Source organism: Peromyscus californicus, unplaced genomic scaffold, assembly GCF_007827085.1.
Source record: "Peromyscus californicus insignis strain IS unplaced genomic scaffold, ASM782708v3 Scaffold_6__1_contigs__length_162567912, whole genome shotgun sequence".
Classification (NCBI taxonomy): Eukaryota; Metazoa; Chordata; class Mammalia; order Rodentia; family Cricetidae; genus Peromyscus; species Peromyscus californicus.
The window spans coordinates 3123040-3143449 of record NW_026294584.1 but is presented as its reverse complement, the minus strand read 5'-3'; the positions used below and the strand labels follow the sequence as shown (position 1 = coordinate 3143449).

The window sequence follows — 20410 nt, the reverse complement described above, 5'->3', positions numbered from 1 at the left end:
AAGGACTTGGAAAAAACAAAAAACAAAATCCACTCACTGAACTTAACCAGACCCAAAGTCTATACATTTCAATGGACTTCTACACAGGTAAGTAAGATACTAGAAATTAGGATGTTCTTGCTCGTAGCTAATTCTAAAGTGTGTGTTATAATTATAGTTATTTTAAAATGTTACAGTTGTCCCTTTTAAAATGCTATTTAGAACTTATATAGGTTACTGTTCTTGTTGTTATAACAAAATAATGCCACAAGAAACCATTGAGGAAAGGGATTTTGCCTCCAGTTTTACAGAATACTGTCCTTCAGTTTTAGGGGATACAGTCCTTCAGTTTTAGGGGATACAGTCCTTCAGTTTTAGGGGATACAGTCCTTCAGTTTTAGGGGATACAGTCCTACAGTTTTAGGGAATACAGTCTTACAGTTTTGGGGGATACAGTCCTTCAGTTTTAGGGGACACAGTCCTACAGTTTTAGGGAATACAGTCTTACAGTTTTGGGGGATACAGTCCTACACTTTTTGGGGATACGGTCCTTCATGGTGGAGAAAGCATCCTGGCAGCAGCTGGTCATGCTGCACCACAGCCAAGAGTTAAAGACCAACAAACACTCCTGCCCTGTTGGATTTATCCTTTATGTAGTTCGGGACCCACAAGGAATGATGATCCCTGTACGGAGGGCTACTCTTCCCACCTCAGTTCACCTCATTTAGATAATGCCTCACAGACATATCCAAGGGCCTGTCTCTGACCTAAATGCTGCCAAGCTGAGAATCAATAGTAACCGTCACAGAACCTGGAATTGCAGGTCCATTTTGAGGTGACTCTATTGCTGACCAGTGAAGCAATGCAGACCCTTAACGCAGATGTTGTGTGTTCCTGCGGGGAACTCAGTGGCTCAGACGTTCTGAAAGTTTGTCCTTCGTCACAGATGACATTCCTCCCGTAAGAATGGTATGTCAGTAAGAGCCAGCCATCCAAACTCCAACTAGACATGTTTACAAAACACTCCTAAGTTGTTTTCTCCTACCATTCTGCATTTGGAAGGAAATCAGAATTGACCGGCAGAAAGGCAGACTATGTAGTTAACATACAAATACGTTTTTCATAGTATCAATGAGGTAAGGGCGATTTGAGAAGTTTGTCCTTAAGTACCCCCCCTTTTAATCTACAGGGTTTCATATAGCCAAGGCTGGCCTCAAACTTACTATGGAGCTGAGGATGGCCTTGAACTCCTGATCCTCCAGCCTCTAACTCTCTTGCCTGGAATTAGGCGTTCAAGCACCCTCGGACCACTAAGCTTGATCCAGTGTTCACTAGTTAGCAGAATACTGTGGTGGGTTTCCTAGCATGAACTGAGCATGTTTTAGCTTGGCTGTTAGACTGTGCAGAAACTCTTTCTGGGGTGCTCGTGTCCTGAGATCATGGTGGACCTCAGTGTGTGAGAGTCCCACTGATTTTGGTTCCCTCGAGAGGAAGTGAAAGGAGAGAAGGACAGAGAGTGAAGGGGTACGGATAATGTGATGGTTTCATTGAATTAAGACTTCAATGCTTCAAATGTAATTTGCCTCATTTGTTCTTAAGTAGAAATGTCTAGAAATACAGTATTCTGTATTTTCTCACAACAATCTTCTCTCCCTCTTTAGTGAACCTGTCAGCTATTATTTAAGGCACATTTCCTTTTCCAAAGGCAAGAGACACACTGTGTCCTGTTTTTTTTTACACTAGGAAGTTATTTAAAGTAGAGGTTATCGCACAGGAAGCTAGCTGTCCCCGGCTCCTGTCTGTGCAGAAGACACTTCCTAATGAGGCCTGGGCTTAGGGTGATATGTTGTGTGTATGCACCCCCCCTGCATAGGAAGAGCATGGGGTGGTTGATATGTTGTGTGTATGCCCCTCTCCCATAGGAAGAGCATGGGGTGGTTGATATGTTGTGTGTATGCCCCTCTCCCATAGGAAGAGCATGGGGTGGTTGATATGTTGTGTGTATGCCCCTCTCCCAGAAGAAGAGCATGGGGTGGTTGATATGTTGTGTGTATGCACCCCGGTGCATAGGAAGAGCATGGGGTGGTTGATATGTTGTGTGTATGCCCCTCCCCCATAGGAAGAGCATGGGGTGGTTGATATGTTGTGTGTATGCCCCTCCCCCATAGGAAGAGCATGGGGTGGTTGATATGTTGTGTGTATGCCCCTCCCCCATAGGAAGAGCATGGGGTGGTTGATATGTTGTGTGTATGCCCCTCCCCCATAGGAAGAGCATGGGGTGGTTGATATGTTGTGTGTATGCCCCTCCCCCATAGGAAGAGCATGGGGTGGTTGATACGTTGTGTGTATGTCCCTCCCTAGGAAATTCCTGGAATAACACTTGTGACAGAAGAGCTCCCATTGCCTCTTATGAAGGTAAGCAAGTCCCTTTCAAAGAGGGTGAAGTGCTCATGCCTGAGGAGACCTCTGCTGCCCCAGAGTTGTTGTGGTTCCAAGGTATTGCAGCCTGGCAGAGCCGGAGGCGGCGCGGCGGGGCTCAGCACAGGGCAGGCTTGCGGAGAGTCCTTCTGCAGCGGTGATAAGTGTATCAGTTCTTAGGACGCTGTTGAAGAGAGAGGCTTTCTGAAGCTTGGAGAGAGTTCCAGAGCTCACCAACACTTGCCACAAGGCCTTATTTATTGAAAGAGCTCTTGGAACATCTTTAGAGGGTGGAAGCTGTTGTTGCTTCATTTGTAGTCCCTCCTTCAAATGCACACACACTCACACACACACAAGCTGTGGTTGCTTCATTTGTTGTCCCTCTTTTAAATGCACACACACATACACATATGCACACACACACACACATACTTACACACACTCACATACACACACAAGCTGTGGTTGCTTCATTTGTAGTCCCTCCTTTAAATGCACACACACACACACACACACACACACACACACACACACACACACACTGGGCTGGGACTATCACAGCACACACACACACACACACACACACACACACACACACACACACACACACACACCACACACTGGGCTGGGACTATCACACTGATTTCCTGGTAGCTCAAATCAAAGAGCAGCCTATCCATCCCTCAAAGGTTATTGGCAGTGGCTTGCTGTATGGACTCCCTCAAACCCCCACCCCCACCCCCCCCACCCCCCCACCCCCCCATCCCCCCACCCCCCACCCCCACCCCCCGGTGCTCGAATCTCTGGGGCTTAGTGTCCAGCAATCACTGGTTTCAGAGCACAATAGGGAGGGTGAGGTGGGGTGAGGAAAAAGGAACACGCGCATAGTTAAAACGGGGGTGCGGGGCAGGGTCCTTTAGCTCAGTCTCCGGCAGGCAGCTGCTTTGTTGCTTTTGGCTTCTAGCAATTACGGCCTGGCCTGGCCTGGGAAATCTGATTCTGCAGCAGAGTCTGCTCCTTGTGCCGAGGCCTTTGATTCCCGTTTGATTCTTTTGGGTCCTTGGGGCGGGACAGCTGGGGAGGCAGTGTGAAGGTGGTGAGAGAGGACGGACGGACGGCGGGAGGCTGGCTTCCGTGGTCTAGCGTTTGGTCCTCAGAGGCCCTTGAAGACAGACTGGGCAGCTGTCTCCAGAAGCAAGGGTGGAGCCACTGCGAAAGCCTCCCCAGGAAGATGAAGGGAAAAGTCATGTTTCACAGGCAGCCACAGGGCACGCTCCGTGTCTTTTCACGTCACGGCTAGTGTAAACTTCACTACTAGCCATTCTACCAAACCCATGACGCACTGAGCTGACAAACCAGCTCTGGGGTTGAACTCGGGTCCTTGAGGTGTTAGAGAGCTAGCCTACTCTTTTGCTGGCCTCTCAGCCTCCTGCGTGGCTGGGATTCCAGGTACATGATACCACCGTGACAGCCAGAAGAGACGTAAGGCACAGTCCTGTAGTTTCTAGTACAGCAACTGCCCGTCCCCTCTACTTGTCCCGTCCCAGTCATAGGTGTGTGTGTGACTTAGAAGGAACATTTGATCAAATATGAACTCATCAACACTTTTCATGTTCTTACACAAAATAATGATTTGTAATGATTCCCCTGAGTTGGCATGTCTGAATTTATTTAATCCGTCTTCTGCTTTGGGCCATTTAATTATCTTGATAAGATACAAACATTTTCTAGGGAACTAACTCAGTGGTAAGGTGATTGCTTAGTATACTTGAGGCCTTGGGTTTGATCCATTATACCTCATTTTTTTCCTTTTATCCAGTTAAAGATAATATTTCAATTTTTATATTTTATGTATTTTTATACATGCAGTTTTTCTTTTGGTTTATTCCCCTAAGGTTAAAAGTTAAGAATGTCTTATGGTAAAACACTATGACCTTTTTTTCATAGCTTTTATTTTTTTCTTACTAAACTAAAACTCAACAAAAGTTGTGTTAATTTACATGGTCAGAAAGATTTAGGGGCTGAAGAAATGACTCAGAGGTTGAGAGCACTTGCTGCTCTTCCAAAGGACCCATGTCAAGGGGCTCACAATGGCCTCCGACTCCAGTTCCAGGGGATCCAACACTCTCCTCTGGTCTCTGTTGGCACCCACATACATGTGCCATACATAGGAAGAGCCATGCATACATATCCATAAATTTAAGAACAAAAGGACTTAGGAGTTTAATAGTTTTATTGCAACCTTATCAACTTTGTGTGTTTTTAAAAGTAATTATAAAGAGGAAATGAGAAAGCCCTTTTTTTTCCTCATTGACTTATTGTAAGCCAACTAATATTGTCTCACAATATTCTTATTGAATAACATTAAGTGTACTCTGATTATACTTCCTCTCTCCTACTGTAGTCAAGGGGGCAAAGTGAGACAAGATGGTCACCTTCTGCTCTATACAAGTGTTTAATGCAAGCCGGGCGGTGGTGGCGCACACCTTTAATCCCAGCACTCGGGAGGCAGAGGTAGGCGGATCTTTGTGAGTTCGAGGCCAGCCTGGTCTACAGAGCGAGATCCAGGAAAGGCGCAAAGCTACACAGAGAAACCCTGTCTCAAAAAACAAAAAACAAAAACAAAAAAAACCCAAAAAAACAAAAAAAAAACCCCAAGTGTTTAATGCTATAGTCCAGTTGGGTCACCTCAGATTTGTGTGTTGAGGTCCTGACTCTCAGTGTGATGGTTTTAAGAGGTAACAACTATGGCCTTATGATTTGGATTGGTCATTGTTGTTTTTTTAAAAAGATCCATGAAACCCAACTCAATCCTCCCTGCCTCATGATGTCACAATGAAGACAGGACTGTCTAAGAAATGGGCCCTTGGCAGACACTGGATTTACTCACACCTTGATTTTGGATGTCCCAGTTTCAAGACGTAGAGGAATGTCTGTCATTTATAGTCACCCACTGATGATATCTCATTATAGGAACTGAAAACACTATGACTTGGGGACATGTTAGGGCAGGTACACCTTATGTTACAAGAAGATTGTCACCTGAAAGACAAAAAGCCTCTTCATTTTATAAGTGGCTTACCAAATAATCTTTTAAAATTATATAACACATGTTGTAGGGAAGGGGCTGGAGAGATGGCTCAGTGTGGAGATCATGGCTGCCCCTGCAGAGGACCTGGGTTCAGCCCCAGCACCCATATGGTGGCTCACAACCGTCTGTAACTGCAGTTCTAAGGGCTGGCATCTCCTGGTCTCTCTAGGCAGCAGGCATGCACACAGTACTCATATACCTATATGCATACAGGCAAACGTATGCACTTTGAAAATCTTAAAAAGCTCTTAAGTCGGCACATGGGAACAAGGAAGAACTGTTGTCAGAGTGACCTTCTTAAGAATGGCTTTGATCCTTGGTAAACTATGTGTTGCTCTGGGGAAGCAGCAACTGTGTAAAAGATTTAAAATTGCTCCTGACTTTATAGTGAGAAGAGAAACCATTAAAACTATTTAACCACAGGAAACCAAAGAGGGAAACTACAGCTTGCTGGGATGTAATCGTAACGGGTGAGCATGCGTCATGTAGAGGAAATGGGTATTTTCACCAGCTTTTAAAATCAGACACCCCCCCTTCCTTTTTTTCTTCCTTCCTTCCTATTTCTGGTTGTCTGTCTTCCCTTTTTAGGCAGACTTGTTATGTAACCCATACTCACCTAGTTCCTCAGCCTCCCAAGGACTGAGATGGCAAGTGTGTGCCAGATGCCCGGATCAAAACCAGACGTCCTTAGAGTATTTAGTCACTTGCTCACCCGTTACTCAGTACCTGACCCCGAGACTGAGACCAGTCGATTTGAAACACCACTTGCTTCCAGCCTCTGATGTGAATGCTGAGAGTTTCTCAGGACACAGGGTTCCTGAGCATCTGGGAAAATGTGCTTGCCACCTGGGCTCTTCTCCACCCAGACTTTGCTTACGTGCTTCTTCACTCAAAGTGTTTTAAGGCTGCTTTACCTAGACAGAGCAAGAGAAGACTTTACGGCTTGGTGAAGCACAAAACACACTAATTTCCTTGGAGCCCCCAGTGCAGACACATGTCAGCACTGGGGTAAAAGATTGGTTAGTGATCTGAAATATCGGCATAGCCACAATATAACAGCTCTTAAGAATTGTTGCTTTGGCAAAAACGAAGCACTGTTGGAAGTGTTGGCTGATTCTGGGGGAAATACCAATTTTTTTCAAAGTTTGGTTTGAATGTTTCTTGGGAGAGTGAGTTAAGTGAGTTGAATAATATTGTGAACATACTTTTTTTTTTTTTATTTTGCAATACCATTCAGTTCTACATATCAGCCACGGATTCCCTTGTTCTCCCCCCTCCCGTCCCCCTCACCTTCCCCCCAGCCCCCCCCCCCCTCCATTCCCATCTCCTCCAGGGCAAAGCCTTCCCCACAGACTGAGGTCAACCTGGTAGACTCAGTCCAGGTAGGTCTAGTCCCCTCCTCCCAGGCCGAGCCAAGCAATCCTGCATAGGCCCCAGGTTTCAAACAGCCAACTCATGCAATGAGCACAGGACCCGGTCCCACTGCCTGGATGCCTCCCAAACAGACCAAGCCAATCAACTGTCTCACCTATTCAGAGGGCCTGATCCAGTTGGGGGCCCCTCAGCCATTGGTTCATAGTTCATGTGTTTCCATTCATTTGGCTATTTGTCCCTGTGCTTTATCCAACCTTGGTCTCAACAATTCTCGCTCATATAAACCCTCCTCATTCTCGCTAATTGGACTCCCAGAGATCCACCCGGGGCCTAGTCATGGATCTCTGCATCCAGATCCCTCAGTAGTTGGATGAGGTTTCTAGCACGACAATTAGGGTGTTTGGCCATCCCATCACCAGAGTAGGTCAGTTCGGGCTGTCTCTCCACCATTGCCAGCAGTCTGTTGTGTGGGTATCTTTGTGGATTTCTGTGGGCCTCTCTAGCACTTTGCTTCTTCCTATTCTCATGTGGTCTTCATTTACCATGGTCTCCTATTCCTTGTTCTCCCTCTCTGTTGTTGATCCAGCTGGGATCTCCCGCTCCCCCAAGCTCTCTTTCCCTCGATCCTCGCCTTTCACTACCCCCACTCATGCCCAGGCTGTTCATGTAGATCTCATTCCATTTCTCTGTCATTGGGCGATCCCTGTGTCTTTCTTGGGGTCCTGTTGTGAACATACTTTTATGATGCCACAGAGAAATATCCTTCATTATTCACAGAGCCTCAGGCTGGGGAACTAGTTCTTGCCATTTCTGCAGAGATGGGATCACCTGCCTCCCAGCTATAACACCAAGAGCCAGATCCAGGCTAGAAGATTATTATTTCTGTTCCTTCTTACCAACCACTCTGGCACCTGTACTTCTGGTTACAGATACAATGTTCAATTTCTAAGATTGCAAGGAGGGAAATATCTTACTCAGCACTGGCTTTCTGTGGGCATATGCTCCAAGAAAGCTACATGTGAGATAGAGAGCCATAATTATCAATTACATTTAAAAAAAAATCCAGCCTATTAAAAACAACACAGAGTGGCTGATAAAACTCCCCAGTCAGGTCAAGGAAGTGGATTTTTTTGCCAGATACTGGAGCAGGAGGAAGCTTATTTATATTCATGAGACTTGAATAAGACAGCTGTGTGTCTCAGGAATTCTAGTCTTTTGTTACATGGAAGGATGCTCTTACACCAAGTTCTTAGTTTAAGTATTGTGCCTTTTGAGCTTCTGTCTACAAAGACATTTTCTATTGCATTGTATCTATGCTAGAGGCAATGCATTGCTGGATTTCTCTGGACAGTAGAAGTTAGTCCTGAGATGAGATCCACTGTAGATCCTAAGAAGACCTGCGCTAGCTCTGCTCCCTGAGTCTTGGAACACAGAGTAAAGGGTTCTTTCAGAGTGGGCTTCCTCCCCCAAGAAGATGATGGTTAATCAGCAAAAGCAGGACCAGGCCAGAGGGTCTTTGAGAAATGAGAGGCAGATGTTTACTCCCCAGTGACTTGCAGATGAGCCAGTACCACAGGCCCCTTTTGTTCTGTTTCTGGATCAATTGACCATCCAAATCCTAAATGAGAAACAGTCCCTTCATGTAACTGGCCCTTTGTTTAATTAATAGCTGTGATGGGCTGCATGCGATGAGTGTTTTATGGCATCCTAAGGGACAAAGCAAGATGATTTTTGAAGAAGAGATAGAAATAATTTTCTTTCTTCCAAAGTAAAAAGTTAAACTCCCCTTTGTACAGGGAAACATGCTTTTTGGCCATTCCTTGAGAACCTGATTGCTTCTTAAACCAGATGCCAAGGACTAGCTAAGCTCATAGACACTTCTTTTCACAAAGCATTTTTGTATATTTTAAAGGATTTATTTATTTTTGTTTATGTGTGTGCCTGCATGTTTGTGTGAGCATTTCATGTGTGCAGTGCCCGTGGAGACCCGTTGAGTCCCCCGGAACTGGAGTTGCAGGCAGTACTGAGTTATCCCACATGCATGCTAGAGACCAAGCCCAGGTTTTCTGCAAGAGCAGTGGGTCCTCTGGACTGCTGAGGCATTGCTCTGGTTCTCAATTTTGTATTTTTAAAAGACCTCCATGAGCTAGCCATGGTGGTGCATGCCTTTAATCTCAGCACTCAGGAGGCAGAAATCTGTGAGTTTGAGGCCCACCTGGTCAACAAAGGGAGCTTCAGACCATCCAGGTCTGAAGACACTGTCTCAAAACAAAAACAAAACTCTACCGAATTCTTTTCAAAAAGCTGGTATGTGTATCTTGAGACTTGTGGTTTTTCACTTTGCACTGTCATTCTCCATGGCGACAATATTTGGAGCCCTCCCAATTCCCCTTTAGTCAAGTGTCAGTTGAGCGCCCGGGCCACACCCAAGCACCCTGTGAGGTGCTGAGCTAGGCTGATTGGGTGGGCATGTGCAGGTTCCATTTTCTTTTCCTTCAAGGTGCGACATCTAACATTTTTTTAAGTAAAATAAAAGCTACATTTATTCTCTTGGTCAATGAACATGTTGGCATTAGCTGGAAGCTGTGATTCTTCAAAGATAGAGTGTAGCATTCTCTCTAACCCATCTCTTGTTTCTCAGTGACCACAAGTCTCCACAGCTGCCTTATCAGCCTTCAGGGATGCAGTCCAAGGGTTGTGTAAAGGGCAGGACTGTGCTTACATGCTCAACCCATGTTTTCAGCGAGAATGATGATCTATAGGATCATCCCAGGAACTTGAAAAACTCATAAGGCTTCAGACCACTCCCCAAAACAGTTAAATTCAGGCAGATGATAGTGTTTCTAATGGGTATCTGAGGCTGGAAATCCACCACCGACTGTGGACGGCTATTGATCTTTTCTCAGCTTTCCAATGTCCTGCCTCTGATCCAAACCTACAATCTATATTCTCGTCTCTGTTCACTCACTAAGAGCATTGTTGAACATACCATCTTTATCCTTTGTTTTCTCAAATCTGTGTCCCTGGGCCTGTGTTTCCCAGTCTCCCAAACAGGCCATTCGAAGTACGGTCATCTTTGAATGTTAGCAGGTTAAACATCGCACCACTGACCAAATGCTGACGGTGTTTGCCAACAGTAAGAGAACATGGAGATTACAATAGGCCAGCAGACTCTCTAAAAGACTATCAGTTCATATGAGAATATTTATGGCACCTTTGACTAGCAGTATTTTTACTAAGTATAAGTTTTAATTTTTGTTTTGTCTAAAATACAGATCTTTGTATTCTGTTGTGTGACTTTTCCTGGATAGATATGGACAAATGTCCACTCTCTTTAGATAGGACATCACAAACAGACTAAAGAAATATCTACCTAAGTGTAGCTTGGTGAACCAGTGAGTTTATGGGGATTGCCTGTAAGAACATGGGCAAAGGGGGTTGCTTACAGGTATGTGGGTGACCCCCGGGCAGCTGCAGGCATGTGGATGGCCCCTGGATGGCCCCTGGGCAGCACAGCTATGTGAGTGGCCCCTGGGCAGCACAGGTATGTGAGTGGCCCCTGGGCAGCGCAGGTATGTGGGTGACCCCCGAGCAGCTGCAGGCACGTGGGTGACCCCCGGGCAGCTGAAGGCACGTGGGTGACCCCCGGGCAGCTGCATCAGTGGGGCTCCTGCTCCGTGGAAAAGTGCCCTCTTCATCAGGAACCCAGAAAGGGTTTCTCAAGTCTTAGGAATTTTGTTAGCTTCCTGGGGCTTTGGGCCTTCGTCTTCCCTCCAGTGTTTCAGTGGAGAACAGGGACACAACACCTTTTTAGCCAGTAGTTTTGAACTATTTTAAAAATCTAGTGCAAGATATAAACAGCTCCAGGGAAAATTCTTGCACAAGCACACACTCTATCTTACCATGGGCACGCTAGTACTTTTGAAGGTTTTCACTGCCCACAATTTTTCTGTTATTCTCGATTGACTCAAGACTGTGAGAAAAACAAGCTTCAAAATATATGTATTGATCTGGGTGTATGGTTTGTATGTGTGGGTGTGCAGGTAGAGGAAGGCTGTGGGAGCTGATCCTCTCCTTCCACCCGTGGGCTCAGGGCAGAACTCGGATCATCACTCTTACCACTGAGCCATCTTCCTGGCCTCCCAAATTTTTTTTAAGTGAAGAGAAGGATTTTTTTGTTTAAAAGAAGCCACAGTATGAGTGCAGTGTTCTGTCAGCATGAGTATCTGGCATAAACAAGCCACACAACAGGGCGACCCTAGTTCTCTTCCTGGGCAAGATTGGGGTGAATCCCATGTGGACTGCTATGACAAAGCAGGCATGCCTATAGCCAAACTGACCACTAGATGGCACCACAACACCAACTAGTTTTCTGTTTGGGTCTCCAGTGTTCCACGGCCAGATGTAGGGAACAAAAAGGCAGTAGAGGTAAGTCTGCAGGACTTGTCCGACTTTATTATTATTAATTATTATTATTGCTAACTAGGGAGAAGGGATAGTTAAGATAGGTTTACTATAAATGAAGGTCACCTTGCATTCTTCCCTGAAGAAAAGTAAGGAGAGGGCCCTGACCCTGGCGTTCCCGTCTTAGTTTTTTACCTCTGGGAGAAGGGCCTTGGCTGTGTGGGCCTTTCTGGTTTCTAAATAAACGTATAAAGTGTCATGTAACTTGCTTTACTGCAACTCCAAAATCTATATGAAACCAATGTTGTCTTTTCAATAATAGCACATAGCCACATTTTAATGCAATATTAGAGCATTTTGTGTGAATTGAAGTATATTTTATTTAAGTTCTCATTTTTTCCTTTTTAAATTTACTATTTAAAGAGTTTCATATGTCCATCATCCTAGTTAAGTTTTCACAATAAACACTATGGCTGAGAGCAGCCTGGGAGGAAAAGGTTTATTTCAGTGTACAGTTACAGTCCATCATGAAGGGAGGTCATGGCAAACCCTGAAAGCGGGAACCTGCAGTCAGGAACTGAAAGAGTCCATGGAGGGACACTACTTACTGGCTTGCTTCCCCTGGCTCGTTTCTTGATTTCTTATAGACCCCAAGATTACCTGCCTAGGGACCACACCACTCATGTGGGCTGGGCCCTTTCACATCAATCATCAAGAAAATGCCTCATAGGCTTGCTGATAGGCCAAGCTGATGATGGAGGCATTTTCTTAATTGAGGTTCTCTCTTCTCAGATGACTCTAGCGTGTGTCGATTTGACAAACAAAACCAGCTAATACAAGCATGTATTCAATTAAACCCACCCCATCTCCACCTCCATCTCCTCATTAACCCCCCACTGCTCTGGCCCCATCTCCATGTGGTCCTTTGAAACTCACTGAAGCCCTGGAACTCCAGTACGTTCATCTACTGGGCCGTCAGCAGGGGTGTGGGCAGTCTCTGAGGGGCTGCATCCCTGAAGCAAACTGGCACTCTCCCTTGCCAGGCAGCTATCAATTGGCAATAGCTCTTCAGATATTTTTGTTTGTTTGTTTGTTTTTGTAAGATCCTTCCCCATCCATGCTGGGATTCTGGCTGGTTGGATCTGGCACAGGTCTTGTGTGTGCAGTTCTGTGTAGTCACAAACACTGTGAGTTCAAGCGTGCGGTGGCCCTGTCCTGTCTGGAAAGCATTCTCCTCTCCCTTTGCTCTTACAGCCTTTCTGCCCCGCTCTTCTTGGATGATCCCCAAGTATTGAGGGGTGTGTGTATGTGTTGTAGCTCACTGAGATCATGGCTGGGTAGCACTGATAAGTGTAGCTGGAGGTTTTCTTGTGTCCTGGCCAGCCGGCGGTTGGGACAAACCTTTCCCACTCGCATCCCCCAAGTAAACACACAGAGGCTTATATTAATTAAAACTGCTTGGCCATTAGCTCAGGCTTACCACTGACTAGCTCTTACACTTAAACTCAGCCCATTTCTGTTAATCTATATGTCACCATGTGTTCCGTGGCTTTACCTGTGTGTCATTACATGCTGTTCCCTGGATGGTGGGATGGCGTCTCCTAATTCAGCCTTCCTCTTCCCAGAATTCTCCTTGTCTGCTTATCCCACCCATACTTCCTGCCTGGCTACTGGCCCATCAGTGTTTTATTAATCCAGTGTACAAAAGCATTATCCCACAGCAGACAAATGTAGATGTAACCAACGGTCTTATAAAATAAGAAACATAGAGCCAATTCAGAGAAGAAAGCCAAGAGGTCAGAGCTAAGAGCCTCATCCTTCCTGATTCAGGGATCCTCTCCAGCCAAGAGAGCTCTCCGAAAAGGACCTATTTCCTGTGTGTCTGTCTTTAAAGTCTTCCTGTTCTGCCTTCTCATTGGTTGTAAACCCAAACATGTGACTGCCTCGTCATTGCCTGAATGTACCGCCCACCAGGTCCTTAAAGGCGTGCGCCACCGCCGCCATGCATTTGCTATGACTCTAATAGCTCTGACCCCCAGACAACTTTATTTATTAACATACAATTAAAATCACATTTCAGTATAAGTAAAATACCACCACATTTCCCCTTTTTTATTTTAATAAAAAGGAAAAAAAAGAAAAAGGTTATAACTAACAAAAGAAAAACTATATATAAAAGTATAATGACTATATACAATATATACAAGTAATAAATGTCTAAACAATGTCTAGTCCATTTGTATTTGACAAATTCAGAGAAAATAATTTCATTATCTATCCTATTTTGTTAAGTCCAAAATGTATCTAATTTATTTTTTATTTTAATTAATCTTTAATTATAATTAATTAATCTTTAATTATAACTATTTAATCTTCAACTCCCTCAGAGACCCAAGAAGGAAATAATATTAGCTAACAAAAATAAAAACAGAAAGTGTATGCAAGCAACTTCCAAAAAATTTGTGAGTTGACAGAAACAGCCAGCTGCCTGGACAGTCATCTGAGGTTTCTCCATAGTGTTGGGGCATCATCTTTAGCCTATAGGCTTAGCATATCTGACAGATTCATTTGTGAAGTAGGATGTACATAAGGTCAACAGTTCAACCTCATATTGGGTGAGAGCAGTCCATGTATCAGAAACATCTGAATTCCATTAGTGTCATGTCATGATTCAGGATTTTAAATTCTGGAAATTGTTGTTGATTTTTTAATTTAGCTGTCCATTCTTCTTGGCTGTGTATATATGGCTTCATCTTAGCATCCCGTTCTTCTCTATATCTCTCTGTCAAATGCCAGTTTACTATTGTGAGGCGTGAGCTTAGTTATTCTTTAAGAATAATTGTTTTAGCTGCTGTTCCATTGCATATCAGAAGCCATCGGCCCATTGTCTATTTAGCTGCCTTCGAAGAAAAGGGCATTGTACCTTTTCCGAATTGTGAAGGCCATTTCAGGGATGGTGCCATATTGTCCTGGCCTCAGAAGATGCCTTTTGATAAAGCCATAACCACATTTGTTTTGGCAAGAATCAGTAGTCCTTTGTTTTATGTCCTGTCTGTTCATTTTGTCAGTAGTTGATTCAAGGATATTTTGTTGTCCAGTGGCTAACTTTTGCCACAATGAAAGTTAATTCCATACATAGTTTTTTCAATGTCCATATTTTTCCTGAAGTAGATTGGTATTGTCAGGAGCCGACATGTCTCATAATCATAACAAAAAAGAAAAATTTTCTAAGTTATTAAAACATTTTAAATGTCATATTCTGTAGATCTCTGAAGGGTTTGAAGATGACCTGTCTAAAATATATCTGCTCAATTTTTAAAACATATCTAATATGACTACAAGTTCTATTGTAATGTCTAACTACTAACCTTCATTTCTTTATATCCTAATAGTTGGTAATAATAACATTCAAGGATCAGAAAATTGCATTGTTAAATGAACGGTATTAAGTACAATTAGAAATATACATATAGCATTTTCTAACAATATCAATTTTAATATATATAATTTGTATACAATATAAAACAATCCAATCCAATGTAAAGTATTTAAAACTAGTAATTGTCTTTTTCTTCTTCTTTCTTTCTCTTTTTTTTTTTTTAAACAAGAACCTTAAATCTAATCTCTTTGGTTAGCCTTTTTCTAACCCTTGACAACAACTTGTAACCAACTCCCCTAAACAATGAAAATTATCCCAGACCCAAAATCCATTAAAAAGACCAAAAAATCACATTTCAGTATAAGTAAAATACCACCACAAACACTTTTCTAGTAATATGCATAACATCTTCTATCACTATGAAAGCTAGCAAGTATATGCTTATAATTTGACCAGCCAGCAGGAGTCAGTGCCAGCTTGATTTATCCATGTCCTGTGACTTGATTATATGGTGTCTCAGCATCAGGTTCTGGAGGGTAACTAATAACAGTGGCAATAGCTTGGGTTTTGAGGGGTCTGTGGGATCCGTTGACCATAAGTTCTCTTATTTTTTGGATTCTATTAAGTCTGTCACCACAATAAGCAACATCTGTTAGGCCAAACCAAAGGTCTTGCTACCCACTACCACCAGGGCAGATACAGCATACGTAAGAAAGCACATGCGGTGTGAGTGACCTCAGCCCGGGGTGTAAGTCCCAGTGTTTTGTGTAGTGTTGGCTATTGAATTTCTAACTCCTCTCCTGGCTCTGGCTCGCTTCTTTCCTTGGATGTGTCATTCACTTAGTAAACTGTTTCTGCCTCTGCTGCTGCCCATGTGCCCAGTGGGTGGTCACCAGACTCCCATATCTACAGATCCATCACTATATTCTTCAACATTAATATACATTACATAGTATTTTATTATTAAAAGGTGACTATGATGGTTATATTCTTCAATAACTAATAATTCAAAGATCTAAATACTAACCCATTCTCTTTGGAAGAATTTAACAACTATTGTGAAATTAGTTTCTGTTATCATTTTGATGACTAGGTTGGGAATGAGTAAGCCTAGAAGAGAAGCAAGCCCATTCCAGTTGCTCTGAGTTCCAGGCACATTTCTGACAAGACAGTGTGGTGACACCACCCAAGCCAGAAGAATTACTCTCTGGGGAGGAAATGCCTTACTACAGGCTTCCTGCTGAGCCCACCCTGACTAGGAAGTCTTTAGCTTTAGGAAATGAGCTGTAGTTCTCTGTTGTAAATGGGGAGAGAGGAAGAAGAGAGGATAGGCTCCCCGAGTCTCCGGGTTTTCAAATTCTCATGGGGTGTTGCTGTACTATGAAAGATGTAGTGGCTCAAAAATGCCAACACCCAACAGACGTGCAAGTGAGACACGTTGGTCACTATTGCTGTATGGACTTCAGCACCTGCTTTTCTGTCTACAGGTCTACAGCTTGAAGGGGTACTGGGCAAAGCTGAACTCCAACCTCGAGTATATCAAGTACACGAAGCCTCACTTACACTATCACAACAGTGTTGTGAGGAGAGAATGGCACAACCTGGTCTCTGAAGAGGTGAGCACGCAGCTAGCTCTAGAGACCGAGCGAGACCAGCCACAAGGCTGGCTCCTGCTGGTTGTGCTCTTTCCTGTCGCCTCATGACAACCCAATGGGCAGCCAGGACTGCTTCTACTGTCTGTTCTTTGAGGACAAAATTGGAGTAAGACAAGTGAAGGGGCATGTAGCACATCTTTAAGAGAAGCACAGGAACATGTCTCAGATGCTGTTAGATTCCTTAAATAGCTGAAAGTTTATTTAGAAAAATGTAGATGTTCCTCAGTATTTGCTAAATGTTAGGGGGAAAAGGAATCAGAGAGACAGACTGTAAAGGGTTGACAGGAGCTCTCTGGGGATAGTTCTGTATTTTAATAGTACATAAAGCTATGCACATGATAAAATGGCGTGGGACTAGACACATACTATACAATATCCATTTCCTGATTTTGACATTGTAGTATAGTTGTAGCAGATAGAAACATTAATAGAGGTAGGATGAAGGGTGCCTGGGACCCCTGTACTACTGTTGTATAGAGTCCAGGGTTCCCTGTGATTATATTGTTTGAGAATAAAGTTTAATTTAAAACAATAGATGTTCTTACTACATGGGAAATAATATTATTTTTGAAGACTTTAACTACATTGCTTTTTGTTCTTGCTATTAAAAAAAGCTATCCATCAAATTTTCACCTTCCTTATTCCTGACATGTTTTCTCCCCCAGAAAACAGGAAAAAGAAGGTCCACGACGTACGTGAAGAACATCCTGGACAATGCAATAAAGTAAGTACAATCAAAGGACAGGTATGGCTGGCCTGGTGGGCTGCCTCTGTGGGACACCCTGGTGAAGTGCCATCCTTGGCTTCCTCAGACCACTGGGTGCCAGAGTTTCTAGTGGGAAAAGCTTCCAGGCCAAGCCTCTGTAGACTGGTGCCCTGGAATGGATGGTATAAGATGGATATAAGATGGTATAAGATGGGTAAATGGTAAAGAAGGGAATACTTTTGAGGATGAAAATAGATAGTAGGCTGATTTAAGTTGTTGGTGGAGCTCGCTCTTATTTTGAAAGCCTGTTTTCTGAGTAGATGAGTCATCCCAGAGTGCTGAGAGTAGAGGCCCCATTCCAGCAGCTGTTCTATTTTCTGCCTCCATTATTTCCAGTAACTGAGAGCTGCAATTTTTCTAAATAATTGCCATTGCTGGCACTAAAGGGCTTTGAGATTTGTAATTGCTTAATGTGCCTTTTGGTACACTGATGAAAGTTTTTCGTTTCCTGGTAGGCAGAGAACAGCTTCTGCAGTGGTCTTGTGAGTCTTTAAAGAGGATATCTCTGTACGGTGTTGGGCTCTACATTTTTTAAATGATGCTTCCCTTGTAAATAACACATAATTTCTTCGCAGGGTGATTTCTAACATGGAAACGAGGACATTGGGTAAGAAAAGACCTGCACTAAAGTCCATGTCTTGTTTGCAGTGTTCTTCCTAACCAGTGGGTTGGCAAGAAAATCACTTGCAGCTGTGTAACGGGGTGTAATGGCTCGCAGCAGCTTTTAACATCGCCCTGTGAGAGTGACCACATAGCCAGGCCCCTGTCTGCCTCAGCACTAGGACCTCCAGGTCAGCTGCCGAGTATGTTTTTGCAGAAGGAGTCCCTCCGTGTTGGCCTTCTGGTTTTCCTCACGTCTCCACTCAGAGCTGATCTAATTCGCACGACCTCTGGCTGTACCCACAGGGCACACTTGGCAGCTCAGAGCTGATCTAATTAGCATGGCCTCTGGCTGTACCCGCAGGGCACACTCGGCAGCTCTCCGCCCGAGCTGCGCTCCGCAGCTGTCTGATTACATAGAGCCTTTGACTCAGATGTGCCTTTCGTTTTGGTTCAGTCTGGGTCATGCCCTGGGCTTGGTCCCAGGGGAGCAGTGTGGTTCTGTGGGATGGACACCAGCTTAGACTCCAGAGCTGTCACATGCCAACCATAAGTGCCTCGCACATTGTCCTCAGGGCTAGTGTGAGGGGAAAGGAAGGATGGACTGGTTCATGTAGAGCATACGAGCCAGTGCCTAGTGTAGGCAGAAGGGATGTGGGCAGGAAGGGTCTTAACGGAGAAGAGAGAGGCAGGCGAGGCTTTCCAAGGCAGGTGTCAGCTAAATTAAGTCTTGACAGGCAAGGAGGGGTTTCTATGGTAACTGAGGTGGGAGAATGGTAAATATCTTTAGGTCCAAGCCTTTTGGATATTGATCATGCTTCATGAAGGCCAGCCTTCATCAAGGAAACTTTTTATCTACTCTTGTTTTATGGGCTTGGATGTTTTCATATATGTGGGGATCCTAATGAAAATCAATTTGGAGAGTGTAACACCATACTCAACAGTATACTGTATACACAGCCCAGTGAACCATGAAGGTGACTTATCTCCATGGGGAACTAGCCGTAACCTAGGTAACCAAACCATCCTTGCCTGTAGCCAGGGACTGTGCCCTACCAGACGGCATAAATGTGTGAGATACAAGGTCATCTTCCTGCTGTGGCTAAAAGTTGTGCAGTGTGGGAGATACTGCTGCTGTCTCAGGGAGGTTTTGGAGCTCTGCTTGGTGCCAGGACGGCCATCGTCTTGCTGGGACAGTGTCTCCCAGGGTGCTTTAAAAACTTCATTTCCTGCCCCATGCTCTGCTTCACATGAAGAATGCTGTTACTGCCTGAAACTCAATAAGCTCATATTCTGGCTACTTTCATCATAATCCTGAGGGTTAAGTAGGGTGGAGAAAGCACTCATCCTAAGGGGCTATAGAGCACCCATGCCCTTTCAGAAGGAAGCATCAGCTTGTGGGTTCTGCCCTCTTACCTGCTCTGGGCCTCAGAGATCCTGAAAAACCCCTGCCCGCCTGCCTGCCTACCCGCCTGCCCGCCTGCCTGCCTGCCCGCCTGCCACTGTCTCGCTGTTCCGATCTTCTCAGAAGTCTGATAGCTTGTGCCCATCAGCCTTGTTTGCCCCAGTTATTGGCTGTGACATCAGTTCAGTAACTCTCAAGGCCACTGAACTATGGGGTCAGGAGGTAGAAGGGAACCATGCTGCCGTCCCTAGAGTTAGGCCTCTTGAGGGTAAGAGGCTCAAGTAAAGAACTGGCCTGTGGGGTTCTAGCCCACTTCCTGAACACTGCACTTCTGATGGCTGCTCCTCTGTTCAATTTCAGAGCCAAAGTTAATACCCCTCTTACAGGAAGAAGACAGGCACCAGAGGCTGCTCATGGGTCTGGTAAGTAGTCTGTAAGTAAGCTCTGCAGCGCCGGCAAACAAGTGGTCCCTGGTAAGCAGTCTGTAAGTAAGCTCTGCAGCGCCGGCAAGCAAGTGGTCCCTGGTAAGCAGTCTGTAAGTAAGCTCTGCAGCGCCGGCAAGCAAGTGGTCCCTGGTAAGCAGTCTGTAAGTAAGCTTCTGCAGTGCCAACAAGCAAGTGGTCCCTGGTAAGTAGTCTGTAAGTAAGCTTCTGCAGCGCCGGCAAGCAAGTGGTCCCAGGAAACAGTGGGCAAGGACAGATGGCTACCCATTCTGAAGGCATTTTCCATTAAGTATTCATCAAGTGCCAGCACTGTAGTCCCAGGTGTCCAGTGGTGAGCAGAACGTGTGTGATCTCTACCCTCTTGGCATATACAGTCTAGTAAAGGAGACAAATTAGTCACACAAATAAGCATGCATGTAATTAGTCACATGAATAAGCATGTAATTATAAACTGTGATAAGGAATACATGTGCATATATGCCTACATTCTGTGATTCTGGACATGTGCCCCTGCTTTTAGCTTTTACGTGGGTTCTTGGGATTTGAACTCAGGTCCCCAGGCTTGCATGACAATCTCTTCTACCCACTGAGCTCTCCATGGCCATTTTCATTTTTTGACTATCAAGTTGACAAAAATTTATAAATCATATTAACAAAATTCAGGATACAGGGAATTGGCTATCCTCATGCCACACACCAAAGATTAGAACAAACTGTTTTGGTGGTGTCTTGCAGAAGCATGAGACCCAGTCAATTTCACTTCCAGGAACTGAATCTGACTGTAAAGTTGTGGCTATATCAAAACCCTTTTCTTCCCTTCTCTCACTTTACAATGAAACTCTGGAATGAGATGATATTACTTCTGTGGCCAGCTCTCGTGCAAACGTTTCTTTCAG

General features: G+C 44.5%; 1 protein-coding gene across 5 annotated transcripts in view; it reads left to right on the top strand.

Annotated features, from left to right (window-relative positions):
* Positions 1 to 20410, top strand: part of Gsap (gamma-secretase activating protein) — a 98992-nt gene that overhangs the window by 61580 nt on the left and 17002 nt on the right. For all 5 annotated transcript variants that reach the window (XM_052720643.1, XM_052720642.1, XM_052720645.1 and 2 more), the window contains 5 exons: positions 2341 to 2394; positions 16133 to 16261; positions 16966 to 17024; positions 17642 to 17673; positions 19432 to 19493. In XM_052720643.1, the coding sequence (XP_052576603.1) occupies positions 2341 to 2394; positions 16133 to 16261; positions 16966 to 17024; positions 17642 to 17673; positions 19432 to 19493 (336 nt within the window). The remainder of the gene's footprint in view (positions 1 to 2340; positions 2395 to 16132; positions 16262 to 16965; positions 17025 to 17641; positions 17674 to 19431; positions 19494 to 20410) is intronic.